Genomic DNA, 22,539 nt, shown 5'->3' with positions numbered 1-22,539 from the left:
TCCATGCTGTAAAATTAATGCTATTCTCCTGAGAAATGCTGGCAAAAATGTATAAGATTTTTGATAATTTGATTTAAAAAAAAATAAGTAAATAAATGTTGACAAAAAAATGCTACTATGTTTTTGTTGTGAACGAACGAGTCGCCGGAGGTCTGTAACTGGGGTCCGTACCGTAGGATATGGGCCCACTCGTCAGCCAATCAGAGCGCAGGATTTGATGGAAACCGGACCGCAAAAAAAATAAGACGTTATGTTCTATACGAAGGAAAGGAAACGCAGGACCAAACTAATAAATATTGGCGTTCACTGAGCACCTCTGTGTGATTAGCTGTTTGTTTAGCGACAGAATGATGGAACGGTCAGTGCACGGTCAAGATAAACCTGCGAATGCGCACACGGACTTCCTCTGTCTGCTTGACTGTGTGAAGCGAGCGATTTCATGCATGTTATTTGCTTTAATTCCCTCAAATTAAATAACTTCCCCGCCACAGAATGGCCTGATATTTTGTGAGATATTACAGAAATAAACATATCACAACGATCACATTTCAGAGGGAACTAAATTTCACCGATTTTATGAAATCGAAAGGCCGTCTAGCTTTAAATGAAGTGTATTACAGATGTCTTGTGTGTGCGTGTATAAATTTTTATTTATTTATTTATTTTTTTAAAATCCCCCCCAGGACTCTCAGAGAGGTGTGACTGCTGTTCTTTTCCGTGACGAGAACACGCTCATCTCGTCAGGAGCTGTCGATGGGTATGTGGTGAATTAGAATCACTTTCTGTGGTATAACAAACTGAATTCTGATAATCAGCATGCGCCTGGGCTCTCGACAGGATGATTAAGATGTGGGATTTGAGGAAGAGTTACACGGCGTACCAGCAGAACCCCACACCACTCCAGAGCTATCATTACCCAGGAACCTCCACACGCAAGCTGGGTACGTCAGTGTTTACTGACTTGCACAGCAGTCGCTCAGTTAAATGTTTTGTGAATAGACGTGGGTTAATATGACCTTATAACGAAAGCGCTATACTAGCGCATCTCAAAAAATTAGAATATTGTGAAAAAGTTCAATATTTTCCATCAGTTATTTAAGAAAGTGAAAATGTTTTTTTTATATATATATATATATATATATATATATATATATATATATATATATTATAGACTCATTACACATAAACTAAAATGTTTCAAGCATTTTTCTATTTTAGTTTTAATCAGTATGGCATACAGTACAAAAACAAAACAACCCATCTCAAAATATTAGAATATTTCATTTCGAGTTTGAGTAAAACAGCATGAACACAGTGTATCTCTCGGTCTAGTTCAGTACACACAACCACAATCATGAGGAAGACTGCTGACTTGACTGTTGTCCAGAAGATGATCACTGATGCCCTCCACAAGGAGGGTAAGCCACAAAAGGTCATTGCTGAAAAGGGTGGCTGGAAAAGGTGCGCAAGCAACAGGGATGGCCGCAGTCTTGAGAGGATTGTCAAGAAAAGTTGATTCAAGAACTTGGGAGAGCTTCACAAGGAGTGGACTGAGGCTGGTGTCAGTGTATCAAGACCCATCACGAACAGACATCTTCAAGAAAGGGGATACAACTTTCGCATTCCTAATATCAAGCTACTCCTGAGCCAATGTCAGAAGTGTCTTATCTGGGCTAAGGAGAGAAAGAAATGGACTGTTGCTCAGTGGTCCAAAGTCCTCTTTTCAGATGAAAGTACATTTTGCATTTAATTTGGAAATCACGGTTCTAGAGTCTGGAGGAAGAGTGGAGAGGCACAGAATCCAAGGTGTTTGAAGCCCAGTGTGAAGTTTCCACAGTCTGTGATGATTTGGGGTGCCATGTCATCTGCTGGTGTTGGTCCACTGTATTTTATCAAGTCCAAAGTCAACACAGCCATCTACCAGGAGATTTTAGAGCACTTCATGCTTCCATCTGCTGACAAGCTTTTTGGAGATGCTGATTTCCTTTTCCAGCAGGACTTAGCACCTACCCACAGTGCCAAAACTACTACCAAATGGTTTGCTGACCATGATATTACTGTGTTTGATTGGCCAGCCAACTTGCCTGACCTGAACCCCATAGAGAATCTATGGGGTATTGTCAAGAGGAAGATGAGAAACACCCGACCCAAAAATACAGATATGCTGAAGGCCACTATCAAAGCAACCTGGGCTTCAATAACACCTCAGCAGTGCCACACACTGATCACCTCCATGCCACACCGCACTGATGCAGTAATTCATGGTAAAGGAGCCCCAACCAAGTATTGAGTGTATAAATTAATATACTTTTCAGAAGTTGGACATTTCTGTATTGTAAATCCTTTTTTTTTTTATTGATCTTAGGGAATATTCTAATAATTTGATACTGGATTTCTGAGTTTCATGAGCCATAAGCCACAATCATCAAAATTAAAACAAAAAAGGCTTTAAATGTTTCACTTTACATGTAATGAATATAGAATATATGAAAGTTTACCTTTTTGAATTAAATTATGAAAAAAAAGGAACTTTCATGGTATTCTGATTTTTTGAGATGCACGTGTGTACGTTTTATTTTTTTTTTACGTTGTTTTAGTCGTAGCTCTGCGCTTGTGTGCGTCTTACAACAAAATTAGTCTACTGTATCATAATGCGAGTCTCGCCTGTTTTCCATAAGGTCCTTTTTTTTTTTTCTTGCTTTAAGTTTGTCCTGACTCATTCTCATTGTCTGATTAATCGGTTTGACTTTGTCCAGGTTATTCAGGTCTGACGTTAGACTCCACGAGCTCCCGACTGTTCTGCAGCTGCACAGACGACAATATTTACATGTTCGATATCAGTGGATCGAGAACTACATCGGGTAAGGAGTCCCACATATCGGTTGGCCTTTTTAGCCGCTGTCATGGTCTAATGTGTCAGGAACAGAGGTGGACGGTAACAAAGTACATGTAGTGTAATTCGCAACTAATGTCGAGTTTAATTTGGCCTTTGAAGATCACAAAAATGTGCTTGGAAATAGCTGAGGAGCCATCTCCAGGCATCTAAAGCCCTTCAGCCGCACCGTTCCAGGCCTTTGGACAGGCTGAAACTTGGACGGATGGACAGGCAACGTTTCAGACTCTTCTGTCCTGTGACAGTCTGATTAAAATTCCTTATTTCCCCACACTGCTATAGTATTCTTTAAATTCATAATCCTAAAAAGACCATTCGGTTTTGTTCTTGGCATTATCATTCTGAAACTTCTCAACATCTGCATGTTTTGGGGTGTTTTTTTTTTTTTTTTTTTTTTTAAATTATTTTTTCTTCCTCCCTTCTGTCTGTTTTTCCAGTGGCTGTGTTCAGTGGTCATCGGAACTCCTCGTTCTACGTGAAGTCCAGCGTAAGTCCAGACGATCAGTTCCTGGCTAGTGGGTCGAGTGATGGCCACGCTTATATCTGGAAGGTGACGGAGGGGCTTCGAGCTGCCCTTTTTGTTTTTCCGCTTTTCTTTTAAATGTGATTTTTAGTTTTAAATTTCCTTCCGTGTGGAATAGGCTCTCTGCAGCTAGAGGTCACATGCTTGGATATCACAAAACGACGCCATACTGGAGAGCAAGATTTCAGGTCAACAAAACCCTCAAGATCAAGCACCAAAGTTTCAGCAGTTTATTGCGCATAAAAAAACGCCTTACGCTTGCGTTGTTTTAGGTTGTTTGAATCGATCAAACTGTAAAACTGATAAGTTTCTTCAGGGTTCCCCGTGAACTAATAAAAAAAGGGGTGAACAACTGCAGAATTTCACAAAAAGACGTCGAGAAAGGTAGCTTTTCAGTGAACCTCTTAATAAAATCGAAGGGAGCCCAGTGTTCGTACAGGTCCTTAAAGTCCATAAAAGTCCTAAAAAAAAAAGAATTTGTAAAATTAAGTACTTAATTATCCATAAAATTGATAAATCTGTTAGTCAATAAAAGTCCTTAAAAATCAGGGGGTTTTTTCATCTCCCTTCTAATAACACATTTTTAATTTCCGAAAACGCTGTTCCCGCTGCCCCGATTCGCGCAAACAACCCTGTTTCACAGGCGAACTGCACTAGCGGTCAGGGGCTCAACAAAGTGTATAGTGGCGACCCCTGGTGTCTGCTTTTGAGAATAGCCCGGAACCACGTGGCGCTGTTCGGGATCAGTCCCGAACAGGGTCACGTGACTACTTCGTATCAGCTCGGTCGCCCGCCATTGATGCGTATTAATGGAAACATGGATTAACAAAACATACGACTTTCAATCTGTCTATAACATGTATAGAAACATGCAGACTCGTTAGAAAATTTATTCCATAACATATATAAGAATAACAAGGGGGGGTTCTGGGCCCCCCTGTGTCAATTTAATACTTTTAGTTTCAATTGTTCCTGAACAAAATGAAAATCTTGTGAAATAAATTTTACTCTATTGCCGCTTTTCCACTACCAACGCGGCTGAGTTGGGCTGAGCCGTGCCGTGTTGAGTTGGGCTGAGCGGGGCTGCTGGCGTTGCATTTCGACTACAACCGCACTGAACTGTGCTGGCTGGAAGTGGGTGGACACATTGGGTGGAGTTAGCGAAAGTGGGTGGACGTCACGTGATGTCGTTAGGTGGCGCAAACAGTGACATCAGTGAGCTTTTAAGCGGTAGTCTCACGACCCGGATAGTAAACAATAAACATGGAGGACATGGAGTCGTTAGTGTTGCTGGTCTTGGTGCTGTGGCTTGTTGTCACCGACAACGCCAACAGATACTGGCAAGAGCGTATAGATGAGGCGAGGCGCATAAGGCTTCAGAAATTCTCGTAATTCGTAATTCTCCTTCTTCCGGGTTTACGGTGTTTACAGATCCCAGCGCGCTCGCGGGACATGTGTGGGCATGTGAGGACACTCCTCCTCACCAATCAGTGCACAGGGGAGTGTCTCCTCACGCCCCTAACCCCACTCGGCTCGGATCGCTTCAGCCCCACTCCAAAACCGTGTGAGCTTTGGGGGCTGAGCAGGGCTAAAGCGAGCTGAGTCATGCTGTTCTTAGATAGTCGAAACGCGAGCCGTGTCGGGCTGAAGTGAGCTGAAAAAGGGTAGTGGAAAAGGGCCATAAATGGAATGTTCTTTATATTTTTTATTTTTAGCCACTAACCATTTCTTCACCCACCGTTGAGGTTTTCTTAAAATCGTTTTAAATATCAGACATATCAGGAATTGCTGCACTTGTTGCAAGATTTGGTCAAGAAAAGTCCTTTAAGAGTCATAAAGAAAACAAGCAGACGAAGTGTGGGAAAACAAGCAAGTGATTGTTACAATAGGCAATTTCACACCAGTGATATTCAGTTTTGGTCATTGGGTCCTTAAAAAAATGAAAATTGGTCCTTAAAAGTCATTAAAAAAAAGAAGCCTGAAAAACTGTGGGAACCCTGGAGCCGAGTCGAAGCGTGCTCGAGTTTGCAGCGATCACTTGGTGAAAGGTTTGTATTTCCCTCTCAGCTCTGTCCTTCGTGCTTTCCAAGTATTTTTCTTGCTATGTGTCGTTATTTTTCGGTACTTTAAGTCACAAAGCTCTAAAGTCCCCAGCTGTTTATTGTTTCCTCCTCACAAAGTCCATATGCATGAAGGTCGCGACAAAATTCTTCCCCAGCCGTACAGTTACAATGCGCCGTGATCACTTCTCCGTCTTGTTTAACTAAGATCCAGGTTTTTAAAGGGGTTTCTGATGATCTTTGAATGATTTAGCTGAGAGATAAGAGCCAACACAAGTGAGAATCAAGCCAACTGTTTGTTTACACTTCAACTTGCAGCGCTTCGTTGTAAAGACGCGAACGAAAAACAGACTTGCGGGGCAAAAACGATCCAGGATTCATTCGGCAGCGACTTGATAGCGAGGTCCTTTACCCAGCCACGTACAAAAAAGTTGTAAACCTCCGTACTCTTCCACGCTTTCGTCTGTTTTGCGGTGTAGAAGGACGTCTGCAACACCAGATAGTTCGAGATGTCGGGGAACTCGACTGAAGGGTAGTTTTCGAGATCGTATGATGAATCCTTCTTTCCCAGACTGTAGCGGTCGATTCTATTGCACATAGCGATCTTCTGAATATATCTAAAGCGAGGAGTGGCTTCTAGATTACGAGCGTACTCTAAGTTATCGCTAGTTGTTTGCACTACGGCAGCCGTTTAGACCACCAGCTATTTCACTTCCGGTAAAACTTTCCGCTAAGAAAAGTCACGTGACTGAAACCCAGCAATACCGTAAGTAGAGAAAAACAAAATGGTGGCGCGTGTTGCTGAACCAACTGAGAATGAAATAAAAACTCGAAAAAAAAGCAAAATATTAGATTAGATAAAACTTTCTGGGCGCATGCGCACGCTGCGACCGGCAGGGAAAGTTTGGCTGAAAGCTTTGTGATGTTTTTTATCGTGTTTTATTGTTTGTCTGTGTCGGGATAACAACAGCCTAAGTGATAGTAACTGTTTTAGCGCTCCCCACTCAAGCGATATGGATCTTTTACGCGTCACGTCGCTTATTTTGTTATCCCTCCTGTTATACCTGGAGTTCAACTCTGCCTTCCCGGCCAGGTGGCAATACAGCAGGTGTGAGCTGCTGCAACTGAACTTGGTGAGACCAGCTGGCGTGTTGGACATCACGCTCCAGATCCCTGATCTCATACGAAGAACTCCAGAAAATGTTTATGAAAAATCAAGGGGGAACGGGAGAAGAAAAAGGGGGAAGCGCGGTGGAGTTCGGCTGCGCCTGAGGAAGGTGCAGTCCAATCGGCTCCCTCTACCCTCAATCATCATGGGGAACGTCCAATCTATAAGGAATAAACTGGATGAACTACAGGGAAATGCTCGCTTCCTAAAGGATTATAAAGATTGCTGCGTTCTGGCGTTTACGGAGACGTGGTTAACCGAGCGTGACCAGGACGCGGACTTGATGATTACCGGATTTGGAGCACCGCATCGCTTAGATAGGAACAGTGCGGTGACAAACAAAACTCAAGGTGGAGGGGTGTGTCTCTACTTCAGCCAAAGGTACTGTACAGCTGTAACCGTGAGAGAGCGGATTTGCTTACCCGACGTGGAACTTTTATCAGTGTCATTGCGCCCGTTTTATCTGCCCCGTGAATTCACCCAGATTTTTATTACTGTTTTGTATATTCACCCTGCAGCACACGCCCCCTCTGCTTGTAAAACAGTGTATGACGTTGTTCAAAGGCTTCAATCAATATCCCCCGAATCCCCGTCCTTTATATTGGGCGATTTTAACCATGTCTCTCTTAAGAAGACTATTCCGAACTTTCATCAATATGTAACCTGTCCCACCAGAAGGGAAAAGACTCTTGACCAATGCTACGGGTCAGTGAAGGAGGCATACAAGTCCGTCCCACTTGCCTCTCTGGGTCGCGGAGACCACAAGCTTGTGTATCTCATGCCGACGTATAGAACTGTCCTTAAGAGGGAAAAGGTCCACACAAAGGAAATTAAAGACTGGAATGAACAGTCGGTGCAGCGCCTAAAAGCGTGCTATGACTGTACTGATTGGGATATGTTTATTGAAGCATGTGAAGATCTGGATGAACTTGCGGATGTAACGTGCTCTTATATATCTTTTTGCAGAGACATGATTATTCCCTGTAAAAAAGTGAAAATATATTCAAATAATAAGCCATGGGTGACAAAATCAGTGAAAGCCTGTATACAGGCTAAAAAATATGCTTTCAAATATGGGACTGCTTTGGAACTGCACACAGCCACCAAGGACTTGAAAATTGAAATCTTGAGAGCTAAAAGCAATTACAAAACAATGGTGGAAAATAAAATGGTTGCTAACAATTTGGGTTCAGCCTGGTCAAGCATGAAATCCATTGCAGGTATTAGCAACCCAAAGAATGTAAACACTGTTATTCTAGAAGATTTTGACTCTGAAGCTGATCTTGCCAATGGCCTTAATACATTTTTCTGTCGTTTTGATACTTATGATTTTAGTAAAGAACAACAGGAACTTTTCCATAATTTATCAGATCAGGATCATCATTATGAAATAAATAAGGGCTCAGTTGAAAAGGCCCTACGTTTTACCAACCCAAACAAAAGCTGTGGTCCTGACAATATCTGTGGTAGGGTACTTAGGCTATGTTCTAACGAATTGTGTACAGTTTTTAATTACATTTTTAATAAGTCCTTAAAAAATCGACATGTCCCTAAATGTTGGAAAGATGCAATAATTGTTCCTGTTCCCAAGATTAGGTGTCCCAAAGCCCAAAACGATTTTAGGCCAATTGCTTTGACCTCACTGGTAATGAAAGCGTTTGAAAAATTGGTAAGAAATGTTATTTTAATGAATATCCAGTCCGATCTTGACCCATTTCAGTTTGCATATAGGCCCTACAGAGGCGTTGAGGATGCAACTGTATCCCTGATGAATTTGATTTTAAAGCATTTAGAAGGCAAGGGAGCACACGCCCAACTATTATTTATTGATTTCTCCTCTGCCTTCAATACTATTCAGCCCCATGTTTTAATCGAAAGACTTCTGGAGCAATTCCAACTGAGCAGGAACCTTTTGGGCTGGGTGCTGCACTTTTTAATTAACAGGACACAAAGAGTGCGGGTCAATGGAGTGCTATCTGACCAGATTTCTACCTCCACGGGCTCGCCTCAAGGCTGTGTTCTGTCCCCCCTATTGTTTATCCTGTACACCAATATGTGTCGCAGTAGTCGGGAGGACCGATATATTCTGAAATATGCAGACAACTCAGTTATTGTCAGTCTGTTAAAGGACAAGGACACGGGTCATGGTCCAATTGTTCAGGAGTTTGTAGATTGGTGCGATCAGTCTTTTCTACAACTGAACATCTCTAAAACAAAAAACATGTATGTGGACTTTAGGAGACACACCACTGATAAAGAACCAATTACCATAAAAGGTCAGGTAGTGGAATGTGTAGACAATTATAAATATCTTGGGACCACAATTGATAGTAAATTCACCTTTGTGGCACATTGTGAATCTGGTTATAAAAAGGCGAACCAGCGCCTACATTGCCTAAGAAAGTTGTCATCCTTTAACATAGATAAAAAGCTGCTATCCATGTTTTACAGATGTTTTATTGAGTCAACTCTGTCTTTTAGCCTTGTGTCATGGTTCAGTAACCTACCCCTCAAAAACAGAAATTCCCTGAATCAGATTGTGAAGTGGGCTGGTAAGTTAATTGGAGAACCACAGCTCAACATGGAGTCTCTCTACAGTAGGCAGTTGCAGAGACTAGCGGGGTCTATCTTAAACGATACATCCCACCCACTATATGGTGAATTTCAGCCTCTCCCCTCAGGTCGTAGGTTCCTAATGCCAGCCTGCAAAACTAAGAGGTATAGATGCAGTTTTATCCCCTCTGCTATTAACACATTGAATAGCACATGAGTCCAATATTTTAAGGTTTTCCCCCTGTGATTTTTACACATATTTATATATTTATTGTTTATTTGTCCTTCATATCTTTGCTTGGAGCACTTGTCTGTTTGTCACGTTTGTGCTTTTGTTGTTCTTGTTTTGTTTTGTTATTGTCCGCTGTCACTGTCCAGTACTGGGCTGTTGGTATAAGTTTGCTGTGGGTCAGTATTTTGTTGTCTGTGTAAGCTTTTGCTACTTTTGCCTGCAACCAAATCTACCTTCGAGTACAAATAAAGTTACCTTACCTTACCTTACTTTATTGATCCCTTTGGGAGGGTTCCCTCAGGGAAATTAAGAATCAAATATGGAATCAAAGTGTTTGATGGTAAGAACGTATCTTTTTTTTTTTTTTCAAGAATTATTGACAAATTTTTCACACTGTTCCCGTCATTTCGCCGGTTTGTTTACTTTCTAAGTGGAAATGATTTTGTCAGACATTTTGTATAAAGTTTATTTATCAAATTTGCAAAAAATCAAAATGCTCCGTTTCTCAAAATCAATCTCGTCGCACACGGCTTATAGCCGACTCGGTGCCTCGTCAGCAATCGGCTCATGTACGACTCGATTTCGTGGAATAACTGAAATTTTTTTTTTCGCAGTCTGGTTTCCATCAAATCCCGCGCTCTGATTGGCTGGCAAGCGGGTCCGTATCCTACGGTACGGACCCCAGTTACGGACCTCTGGCGACTCGCTCGTTCACAACAACAAACATAGGGATTTCTGTCAACATTTATCTTTTTTATAAGATTTATTTATAAGCTTTTATCAAAAATCTTATACATTTTTGCCAGCATTTCTCAGGAGAATAGCATTAATTTTACATCATGGATAGCAATAACGACAGTGTTCACAGCGAAAGTGCGTTTTACTCCCCTGAGGAAGAAGAAATAAATGAAAACATGTCAGGAGAAAGCTAAAAACCTGTAACTGCTGCGAACGCCGAGCAAAAACATGGCTGAATCCTGAATGACTCCTATTTGTATAAATAGGGGACTACATAGGCGGCAAAATATAGTTTTTTCCTGCCATGGAAGTGCACTTGTATACCGAGGAGGAAGCCATTTGCATTACAGCCGTGAATGAGGATTGAAAATGGTGGCTCGGCTCGGTTTTCCCTTTCGGGCGCTCTCGTTTTCTGTTAGAATTTGGTAAAGAAAAAAATAAATATATTATTTACCAGCTTAAGGTCAGTCCGTATGGTGAAATACCGTGACCTTGGCCCAGACCGCCTCGCTCAGTACTTTCAAGACCTCGGTCACGGTATTTCACCATACGGACCTCCCAGCTGGTAAATAACACATATCTTTCCTTTTCTAGAAGATTTGTCAACGTTGTCTTTGTAAGGTTTGACTACATCCTGAAGATATAAATGAACAATTTACCGCGATGATAACGCGTACTCATTACAGTGCATCGGTGGCTCACTGATCATTTTATGTAACATGCGTTTGTTTGTTTTTTCTTCACTGAGAAAAGCGATCTTTTCAGACAAAAAGAATCACATTGCTATGACAACAGGGTTGTTTACTCGTATCCGTCAGTACTGCGTATGCGTTCTCTCGCCAAGTGAGATTTAAACTTTGTAAAAGTGAAATCTGTTTGTGTATTTTGTTGCCAGTAAAAATCGCAGAGTTACAGAAAATTACTGATTTAGATTTTTAGGATTCTAAAGGAGAAAGAGCTGAGCGGAGGAGGGAAGCCGAGCTTCGTGTTCTCACTGTAAAATATACCTTGAAAACTATTTTTATTATTATGGAGCTGTTAGAATTACAAGAATTGCTTCTTTTACAAGGGTTTGTCCCCCACCCCCCGTATCCATACTTTGCGAAGTCGCCGTGTTGTTTGGCCGCGAAGATCAGTTGAAAGTCAATGCCTTTGCGATTTCAAAAAAAAAAAAATTTTCCTGTAAAAATGAGCCGAAACTAAGCTTACAAAACCACACTGACGAATCCTCGAGAAAAGGAAAGATGTTAAGCGCTGCAAGCTGCTGAAACTTTTTTGTGTTTGACCTTGTCGAGGGTTCTGTTTACCTGAAAGTTTGCTCTCTGGTATGGCGTTGCTACGTGGTATCCAAGCATGTGACCTCTCGCTGCAAAGAAGCCTATTTGTGTGGCTCTCTTAACGGCCTCTTAAATGATCCGAATCTTTTTTAGATCTCCGACCCGGCTCAGGCTCCTGTGATGCTTCAGGGTCACAGCCAGGAAGTGACCTCGGTCACCTGGAGCCACTCTGATTTCACGAAGGTGAGCAATTTGCTGGGAGCTTTTCTGTATAATATATACTGTAGATTTAGGCTACATCCACACGACAACGGCAACGAGATTTTTTTTTTTTTTTTTTTTAATAAATATCGCGTCCACATGGGCAACGGATCAGTTAAATTTCAGGTCCATATCGCAACGCTTGCTGAAAACGATGCAATACACATGCCACACCTCTAGGTGCGCTGTAAGACGGTCCCATCGGAGACACCAGAACAATAGAAGTAGACGCATGCGCAGTTACTATCCCTGTCACTATCACACGCACACACTTTCTCACTCCTTATCCTATGGCTATAGTCCCTTTAAATCACGTGCTCGGTTTTTGAATGGAGACGCGGAAAGAGGAATAAATGGGGGTAGATGGAAGCCAGTACGCCAACATTCTGATATCCTCCAGAATTCTTTAATGGTCCGGAATAAACATCTGAAGAGGTGAGATCACCCCTTCCCCCCCCCCCCCCCCCCCCCCCCCATTTTTGCTGGCGGGATTGATTCTGCCCTAAGGGCTATTCTCTCTCTCTCTCTCTCTCTCTCTCTGCACTATTACACAATAAATATTCACAGTGAAAATATTTTGTAAGCGTGTTTCATGAACCAAGTTGTAGGATTTGTTGACAACTCGCATCGAGTTCGTTACACTTCTACCCGGCGTGAAGCACATGTGGTTGTGACATCGTAAACAAATCTGTTCTACTCATCCAGACGACTTCACAACGGCTCCGTTGCCAGATGTGGGTGCAATCAGTTAACTATTGATATTAAGTGATCAATCTCGTTAAATCAGTCTCATTAAATTTTGAAGGTCAATAATTAAAATGAATCAATCCCATTGAATCATTTAATTTGACTCGTTTGAATTGAATCATACCATAGAATCACTCTCATTTGAAGTGAATCGTTCAGTGAATCGTTCAATGAATCATTTAGTGAATCATTTAGGGAATTGTTCAATGAATCATTTAGGGAATCATTTAGTGAATCATACCATTAATCCTGGTGCTTAATAATAAATTACCAAACAGCTAAATTATGGTACATTTCCAAATTATTAAGATCACTTACCATATTATATAACATTTGCACCCTTTTTGAATTCTTTGAGAAAATTGGGGACTTCAGATGTTGTTCACACAAATAAACACAGTTTGTTTAATAAATGAATTTATTATACAAAGATAAAAAGATAAATCAATATATACAAGCAGTGAAGTGTGTGTGTGTGTGTGTGTGTGTGTGTGAGAGAGAGAGAGAGGGAGTGTGAAGGACTTGACCATGTGTTTAGCCTCGTGTAGCTAACTACACGTGGTGGAGGCCTAGCTTGTTGGTAGCTAAACAAAAGAATGTTATCTAAACAGAACAAAGGATTAGCTCTGTGTTTAGCCTCGTGTAGCTAACTACACGTGGTGGAGGCCTAGATTAGCCTTGTGTTGCTAGTATGTGTTTGTGAAAGGCCCTATAGCCTAGCTAAAGTGTGTTTGTTAGGCCTGATGGCTTGCTGAGCACATGGTAGGCCTTGATTAGCTTTGTGTTGCTAAGCAGACAAAAGCGAAGCTGTAGCTAACCCACTAGCTCATAACCATACTGAATCCACTGAAATCTTAATGACATCAAGATGTATAATAATGAGAACTATATGTTAGTAGTAAAGAATAAAAGAGAGAAGCATGCGCAGCCTATCTATTAAACAATTGAGAGAACATAGAACCAAAATAAATCAACACGCTGCGTGTTCAACAGTGTAACAATAAACCTGGGTTTAAATTCACACTATTTCAAATAAAAGCAAATTCCTAAGACTATCCTAATTATGCCCAAATGCCAAAATCTTACTTAATCCTGCCTTCAGCAAGATATGAAGAACTATTCGCCGGTGTAGTCTCGGGCCTCGCCGTGGGAGCACGTGAGCCGCTCGTGATGGAGGCGGAGAAAACTTCCGGGTCTAGCGGAGCACTTGGGTGGTTCCCGTGAAAAGCAGAGGGTTCTTGGTCCGAATCTCAGCGTTCGTGAGGAAAAGTCTCTGATCAGAATAAGATGCACAGCGCTTTGAGTTAAAAAGGATTCAATCGCTTCTTAACTTTTAACTGCCTGGGCTGCAGTCGTGACGTCACTTCTAATGCAAGTAAACCGGTTGTAACTCAGGTTGAGTTTAAAGATCGCGCGACTCTAGAGTTTACCTTTGCCAAGGGTAAGAAGGAAAATCGCGCTGAGTGATGGATCTTGCAAGAAAGAAGACATCTTTTTGGGGTGGAGAGCGCGCCTCTTTATACATCCAGATCCATCGGAAGCCAGACGTGAGAGAGCAAAGATGGAAGCGTTGTCCCATTGTTTTATGTTTCCTTGAATGATGACGTAGATGATCCCGCCCACGCGTGACGTAGGTCACACGGAAGTGGACTGGGAATTGTAGTTCTGACACAAGATGGCGGCATGATACCTACACAGATCTTTCCACTCTGGAACCCGTTCTCAAAAGATTTCGTTTTGGGGCATCCAAAACGCCGGTGCCGTGTGGACGGCAGGCCGAAACGATAAACAATTGTATCAGATTCACCTGAATCCGTTGCCGTGTGGACAGGGCCTTAGGCACTGCCTAAACGCGGAGTTTTCTGGGTTGTAGAATTTTCTTATCGTGTTGGGTTTACGTTATGATTTAAAAAAAAAAAAAGTATATATTTTATCAACTTTTATCCAGAAAGTAGAATGAAGAAGAATGAGTCGGGTTTTCTAATCAAGAATCGCCATAAATAAATAAATTCAGCCACGACGTGCGCACTTCATGCATGGAGATTTTCCCGCCATGATTGGGTTGCCTGTGATGGCGAATACGCGACAAACGGCAACGTCGGGCGACAAGTCACTCACTACTATACTGTCCCGACTACTGCTCTACTTCTCACTTCACTAGTTGCTGGGTTTCCTGTGTTGGCAGGCGCACACAGGACCGAAACCATCAGAAAACTCGATGGGTTTCTTTATAGGGGTGTTCACACGGCAACTTTTACTCCGGTGTAGCACCGGGGCTGCCCCGGTAGAGCATTCACACGGTACAAAGTTATACCGGTGTAGCCCCTGAAAGCTGCTTAAACCGGTGCAAATCTAACCCTGCTCGGGAGGTGGTTTAAGAAATTTACTCCGGAGTAAATGCTAGTTTGCGGGGCAGCACCGATATAAAATGGGACGTCTGAACGCGACAGGGTCGACTCGCTACGCGTGAGGAGAGTTGATTACATACGGGCATCGCCTACGTGTCTTCATCCACGTTGTTTTCCCGGCGCTTGGTGATGCCATGACAACCGTCCACGTGGCCATGATTTATTGCCGAATGAACTGTAGAATGCGTTGGTTTCGTGTTCTCTTGTACTTGCGCAACCTTTCCTTTCTCTCTCTTACCCTTTTACGGTGTCTGATAGACTACAACGTAGAAAGTTTGTCTGGAGAAGTATAAACCGTGGTTTTTCGATATATCAATCACAAACAAGGCGGGAAAAGGGAGTACGTTTTCACGCATGCGCATATTTAATTTCCGCATTATTACTGTCGTATAGCACGGTCGCAAAAACTGCCGTGTGAACGCAAGTGGGGCTGCACCGGTGCTAACACGCTTCTCTCTAGTAAGCAGGTTTGTGACGTGTGAACGCGCCACAAAATTTACACCGGTGTAAGATGTATCGCAACAAAATACATCGGTGCAGCATCGATGCAAATATGTGCCGCGTGAACACCCCTAATGTATCCACGCTCTACACCTATGGGACTCGGCTCACACGGGTCAAAGGCCAGCACAGGAGCTCCGCTAATAGAGCTGGGGTTCTGTAGTGATCCCTAATATTTCTGTGGGAAAGGGGAAAGATCACACTGACGACTTTACTTGACATTCCTCTGTCGTTTAAAGTAGTTTTAGAATTTGAAAATCGCCTTTGCATGTAACGATGAATACTAATATTTGTAGTATATTACAAAAAAATCACTAAAAAATGTTTATCCGTAATGATTTTATAGAGGATTTTCTGCGATAGCCCACGAGCAAAACATCGCGCCGCGATCACGTGACCGATGACGTAGTAAATTGACAAGCTAGACAGCTCACTTCCTGTGCATACTGTGACTGTGAGTGACAATTCGCGGATCTACGGATTATTTCCACTGTATACGATGGTAAAAAAGTGTGTCCCGTACGGCTGTTCTAAAACCAACAAAGACGGAGTATCTCTGCATCAGTTCCCTGATCCTGATCAGAATAATGGACACGATCTCGCTGAGTGGAACCGGCAAGTAAAGCGGACGAGGGCAGACTGGTGCTAGTCGAAGGCTAGTGCACATATTTATGCAGGTGAGTGTAAAGGGAAAAGTGGTTTTTATAGTCCATGGGAGAATCTTGAGGCGCGCTTTGAACGAGCTTCCCGAACCTTTAGGACAATTAAAGGGTTCTTTAACTAAACAAGAACTGGACGAGTTCCTGCTTTGCACTTCTACGATACAGCCGTGACTGTCCCCATTCAGGCCCGCATTTTTCTTCTCCCCAAGCTCCGAACGCACACAAAGCAGACTTTGACAGCTGCAGTCATTTCCGTGTTGTTGGAAAGGCCGCTTGAACGCCATCGGTTCGCCCCAAATATACTGCCGATCACGACGCACATTTCGGCCCAGACCTCTGATTTATTCGAAAAAATGTTGTGCATCGACTCGCCTCGACTGGAACACGATTCACTTTCGTCTTCAGATGCAATTTCGTCTGAATAATCGCTGTCTGATTCACTCATTTCGCTTGTGTTTATACTGGATGCTGCCATCCTGGTCAATTTACTACGTCATCGGTCACGTGACTCCCGACTGGGATTTCCAGGAAATGCTTCCCAGAAGCTCGGTTTTGTCGCTCAAATACACCCCTTTGATGGGGAAATTTTTTATTTTTAATTTGCATACATGGAATATATACCCTTATACTACATTTTCATCAATAGTGGGTTCTAAAATTCTAGAACTACTTTAATTACATGGTTCTAAATGTATAAAGTGCCTTCTTACAAAGGCTTTTGAGGATAAAACTATAGAGGACGTGCAGTCATGTGACCCGTCCGCATTTACTCCGCCATATTGGACGGCTTCAGGATTGTTTACCTCGCGCGAGTGTAATGGATCCAGGGAGTAATCCCCAAGAAAATTCGGAAAATACCCCATCTACATCGCGCGATAACTTGTCTAAGTTTGTTCAGCATCTTGAAGGTGACGTGAGGCAGCGTTACGTGGAAAAGTGTTCCAGGTTGGGGATTGCAGATCCGTACAACTTGCCGCAATCCTTGTTCAGGGAAATTCGGAGCTGCGGTGCCGACGATTTGCCCGATCCCGCCTACCACGATGTTTACAATTTTCTTGTTAATCGTGAATCGTGTTACACTGGCAAAGCCCTCAAAGCTTACAAGAGCCTGGAAGCTTATAAATATTTTGTTGCGGGATGGGTATCCCAACTATACCTCTGGAAGGTTCCGAAGAAGAATGTCTACTTGATAACCTCACGGGTAAGTGGCATTAAGACGTTTATCATAAAGAGACTATGCAGGACGTTTTATCGTAGGAATGTTCAAAATCCTAAACTCAGTTCCAGATAATGACAGGGTTGTAAATATGTATGTTTTTGTCTGAAAAAAAAAAAAATCACAAATCACTGACTATGCAGTTATCGTTCAATCCGAAAATCAACTTAACAGATGTACTAGGAGTATTGAATTAGATTACGCCTACCTGATATGAAGTGTTCACTACAAATTCGGCTGGTAGAACTGGGGTTACCAGTTTTCTCTTCGCACAGCGGACACCCATTTTGCGCGTCTCTCCTCGTCTGCGGGGAATCTATAAAATGACAGGCCCTCCTTTTGGCCCTGTCTATTGGTACAACCAAATGCTGAACAAGATATAACCATTCTCGAAAGATCTACTCCCACACACTTGATAATTAGAACGGGTTCGTCTAAGGCTACATCCACGCGACAACGGCAACGAGATGTTATTTAAAAATATATTGTGTCCAAATGGGCAACGATCAGTAAAATATCATGTCCGTATGGCAACGCAACGCTTGCTGAAAACGATGCAATACACATGCCACACCTCTAGGTGCGCTGTAAGACGGTCCCTTCGGAGACACCAGAACAATAGAAGAAGTAAGGACGCATGCGCATAAACTAATATGCGCGAGACTTCATATTAGCCACAAAGTCAGAAAAATCTGTTTGTAAAATTTACATTATAATGACCAAATACAATGAAAAGTATTTTTCCAGTCTCACCTGTGAAAGGTAATCCCATGTGATCTCGTTTGGACGGCAAACCTGTTGGTACAGTTAAACGCAGCTAATCTTTATTCTCCGCTTTGACCCATCCAATATGGCGGCAAGGATGACGTATGATTCTACGCGGAAGGCGGCATCTTTAATGGTCCGGAATAAATTGAATGCTACACGTTGATGGATTAATTTGCTCTTCTACGCCCTTTTTGAGGAATGTATTGTAGGACTTAAACCAACATCTGAAGAGGTGAGATCGCTCCTTTTTATTCCCTATTTTTGCTGGCGGGATTGACTCTGCCCTAAGGGCTATTCTCTCTCTCTCTCTCTCTCTCTCACTTTGCACCATTACACAATAAATATTCACAGTGAAAATATTTTGTAAGCGCGTTTCATGAACCAAGTTATAGGATTTGTTGACAACCCGCATCGAGTTCGTTACACTTCTACCCGGCGTGAAGCACTCAGTCATGTGGTTGTGACATCATCGTAAACAAATCCGTTCTACTCATCCAGACGACTTCACAACGGCAACGTTGCCAGATCTTTCCACTCTGGAACCCGTTCTCCAAAAAGATTGCATTTTGGGCACCCAAAACGCCGGTGCCGTGTGGACGCCAGGCCTAAACGATAAGCAATTGTATCGGAGTCACCTGAATCCGTTGCCGTGTGGACAGGGCCTAAGTTCTATGCGCGGCCATGCTGTCCAAGATGGCAGATAAACAAATATCACGTGACCTCGTGACGTCACGTGCACGCTCTCTATAGGCTAAGTAGCATTCAGTGGCTAAGTATTGCTTTTTCTCAGCAAAAAAGCAATACGAAAGGGGTGGAAGTGACCAATATTGACCTTGGTAACACTTGATCTGGGTTTCAGTGACTAATAAAACCTACCGACCTTCATCCATTCAGCGTAGGAGCTCTGCATTTTAAGATTTGGAGTACGCCGGTACGCGTCATCACTCAACACTCTGAAAGAGCAGTCGTCTTTTTTTTGTTTGTTTGTTTTTTGTTCCCTTTCCCTTCCCCAAATGAAAATGACAAAAGCCAAAACAACGTGCAGTATGAACGTAGAACGACTGACAGCTGCGTAGGTGCTTTTGAAGTCTCAATAACGAACATCCCTGGAGGCCCATCTCACATTAGTAATGTCTCAAAACCAAAAACTTCAGGAAAAAGCTGCCACTTTTCGACACTACAAAGGTTTACACGCTAATCTTTTCCACTGTCTGTCCTGAATTTCTGTGTAAGTAATTTGACCTTGTCGTCGAAGTCTGTAACTTATACCCTGTCCACACTAGGGATTTTGTACCGATACGAAACTACTTTCGTACCGCAACACCTGTCCACACTAGCAACTATACCGGTACTGTAGCGGCATAACTGTATCGGTACGAAACCCACAAATGTATGGGTTTCGTATCGGTACTGTAGCGCTTCGCTGTAGTGTGGACAGATGAAGCGGTTCTGTATCGATACAAATATAATGCGCAAAGTCACACACCTCAATCGATGTCTTAGCTGAATAAAATAGTGAAGAACAGAGATTCATTTTCTTCGTTTCTTTCTCAACTGCCTCGCGCGTTTTATACGATTCGACTGAATAAATGACCACCAGAAACACAGACTGTACATTGACAACAAAAAGCGCCCGCACGTTGCTTCATCCGCCATGTTCTCGGAAGGAAGTTACTTGGTAACCACGGAAACATTTCGCGCACGCGCATTTCAACTTCCGTGAAAGAAAACCGCAAACATTTCTTGCTAGTGTGGACAGATGCACTAAACTGTACCGGTATACTTTGTATCGATAGTTATACCACTTTCGTACCGGTATAAGGCGCCGTTTACACATACCCGGGTATTTTTAAAAACGCAGACCTTTGCCTTCGTTTGTGCCTTTCGTTTATACACAAACGCAGTTTTTTCCTCTGAAAACGATTCTTTCTAAAAACCCCGGAAAAAGTGGAGACTTTTTGAAAACTCCGTTTTGCGTTTGTGTGTAAAGAGACCAAAACGGAGTTTTAGGCAATCTTCGCGCCACAAAAGAGCGACCATTGTACATATGACGAGCATGGAAACACTCAGAGTAGCAGCATTTCTGTTGTTAAGAGCTATATTCGCCTGTTTGCATTTGAGAATAAAGCTCATTGACCAGCAGAGACGCATTAGGGCTTGGAGGGCAGCAATTGCGGAGCTTCTGGTGACCAAAAGAGCCCGACCGTACCACCGCCAGCGTCGGCGATTTTGGGTTCGACCTGGACGGACTGCTATCTGGTGGGAGAATTTCTTCTTTGAAAGGAACAGGAAGACGTTCGTGTCGGCGGTTCTCGATGAGGCTTCTGATTGGCTTGTGTGGAATTGTCATTGCCACCGACAGTCTTGGCGTAGTTTAACAGCTCTTGACAGCGTATTTATGCGGATCAATATAAATGTAATTTTTTTTTAAAAAACGCAGCTGTGTGCACGAAGTTATTTTGGAAAACGGAATTTAGAAAATATGCGTTTTTAATAGTGCTGTCAAAAATGTCGCGTTATTAACGCGTTGACTTGACTCAATTTTAACGGCGATAATTTTTTTTTTATCGCGAGATTAACGCTCTGTGACATGATGTAGGTTTTTCATAAGCTTTTGAAACTGCCAGGAACTTGGAACAGAGACTTTGCTTAGAAAACGATAGCAGCTAGACTGTAATGCCGCGCCCCGCACAGCCAGAGTCCTCTGCCCTCCTCCCCCAAAGAATCAGCGCGGGCGGGGCGCGCTAGTAGAGCTGGGATTTATGGCTCTTTGATGGGATCCGCATCTTTGTGATCCGTTCTTTGAAAAGAGCCGTTCAAAAGACTGGCTCATTCGGCTCTTTTGAAGTATTTATTCAGTTTTAAGAAGACAGCGTCTAAAGAAGCCAGATCCCTCTGCTTAGACAGTGACATCAATATTTCTGGACATACCTTTTATATAAAGCAACCTAGACTTACATGATTGTAACCCCTAAACGCTCATAAATAACCATTAAAAAACAATGAGGGCTTCAATGAATGTCCATGCAGAACGGCTTTTCTGTAAAAAAAAAAAAAAGAACCCACTCAAGAACATAGTTACCAAGAACGCAAGAATATTTTATAGAAAAACACTTTTTTTACAAAAATATTTAAGTCTGAGATACAAAATAGATACAACTACAATAAATATAACACAAGAACTAGTTATCACACAAGAACATTTTAATAGAAAAAAACAAACTTTCTATATTAAAAATATGGAAATTATAACAAAAATAGATACAACTAAACAGTCAGATAAATAGATAAAATTATAACAAGAACACAAGATTATTTTAATAGGAAAAAACAAACTATTAATGCAAAAAAAATATTATTAGAAAAATAGATACAACTAGACAAACAGATAAATAAATAAAATACACAAAAATAGAACAAACAAAATGACGATAGAATAAATTAAATGAACGTCCGTGCAAAGTAGTTTTCCCACAATATTATCATTAATATCACACAACAACATTATAAACTATATACAAAACAATTTGAACTATTAGGCAAGCAGAGAAAACTTGAATAAATAAAAGGCAAATGAATGCTTGCTTGCACGTGCACACACCATTATGAATGATGTTTTTATATTTCATTTTCACCTGTTGCCAGGTGCGTTTGGCGCTGCTGTTGCCTCTGAAATGTTCACAGGACCGACACCAACTTAGTCAAAGGGACTGAACAGTCAGTCATCCTAATTCATGTGACTCTGTGCACATATCAGTTTAAGTAGGCTACTCCATGAATTTACCATACCAAATTTTATTCAGGATTTTTCGGACATTAAACAAGCTATATATGACTGGGGCCACGTCGAAGGGCCATTTTCTGTGACTTGTGATTGATCATGAAGCTCTCTCTCATCCTATACTTCTGTTCTGGAACATGTAGAAGGGAGAATGTAATTACGCATTTACCCGATCGGCAATTCGTTGCCAACATGCTTGCCGCTCCTTATTGGCAGCCGCTGTGTTAGATTTTGCTCTTAATGTTGTTTTGAACTCCTCGTAGCTTTGCATTATGACAGCACATTCTTCCTCCGTGAAGTGCGGCGACCGTGCCATTGTGAACAGTGGGGATTTGTGCTGATAACCTCCCCTTTAACGTGAACCCCTGATTAGGTTAACACAGGTTCAACAAATCAACTTCATAACTGGCGTCATAGTACCGTTTAACCCCAAACAAGATAACCAGGTTTTGTCAACCCTGGTTTAGCGGGGGAACCCTGGGTTACTTCTGGGTAGGTTGACCTCCGTTCGTAGTACAGGGCCCAGCTGAGCAGTGATGACGCGCCCTTTGCCCTGCAAGTAGCCTAGTCTGATTATTTTAAATATCTACTACTATCTTTAATAGCCTATATTATTATTATTATTATTATTATTATAACAAATATTAGTAGCCTATTACTGATGCATTAATCAGTTTGCTTTTAGAATATTTTTAGCGGTAGGGCTTATTATCGCCCCATGGCTCTTTCATCTGTGTTATTAAAGCTGTAG

General features: G+C 42.1%; 1 protein-coding gene across 1 annotated transcript in view; it reads left to right on the top strand.

The window, feature by feature from the left end:
• The window catches only part of dtl (denticleless E3 ubiquitin protein ligase homolog (Drosophila)), a 59,223-nt gene that overhangs the window by 19,970 nt on the left and 16,714 nt on the right, over positions 1–22,539 (top strand). Inside the window, exons 8-12 of the mRNA XM_060917892.1 lie at positions 684–757; positions 838–941; positions 2,757–2,861; positions 3,331–3,443; positions 11,598–11,687. Of these exons, the coding sequence (XP_060773875.1) occupies positions 684–757; positions 838–941; positions 2,757–2,861; positions 3,331–3,443; positions 11,598–11,687 (486 nt within the window). The remainder of the gene's footprint in view (positions 1–683; positions 758–837; positions 942–2,756; positions 2,862–3,330; positions 3,444–11,597; positions 11,688–22,539) is intronic.

This window comes from Neoarius graeffei, chromosome 3 (assembly GCF_027579695.1).
Source record: "Neoarius graeffei isolate fNeoGra1 chromosome 3, fNeoGra1.pri, whole genome shotgun sequence".
Lineage (NCBI taxonomy): Eukaryota > Metazoa > Chordata > Actinopteri > Siluriformes > Ariidae > Neoarius > Neoarius graeffei.
The sequence above is the reverse complement of the archived record's forward strand: the minus strand, read 5'-3'. Positions and strand labels throughout refer to the sequence as shown.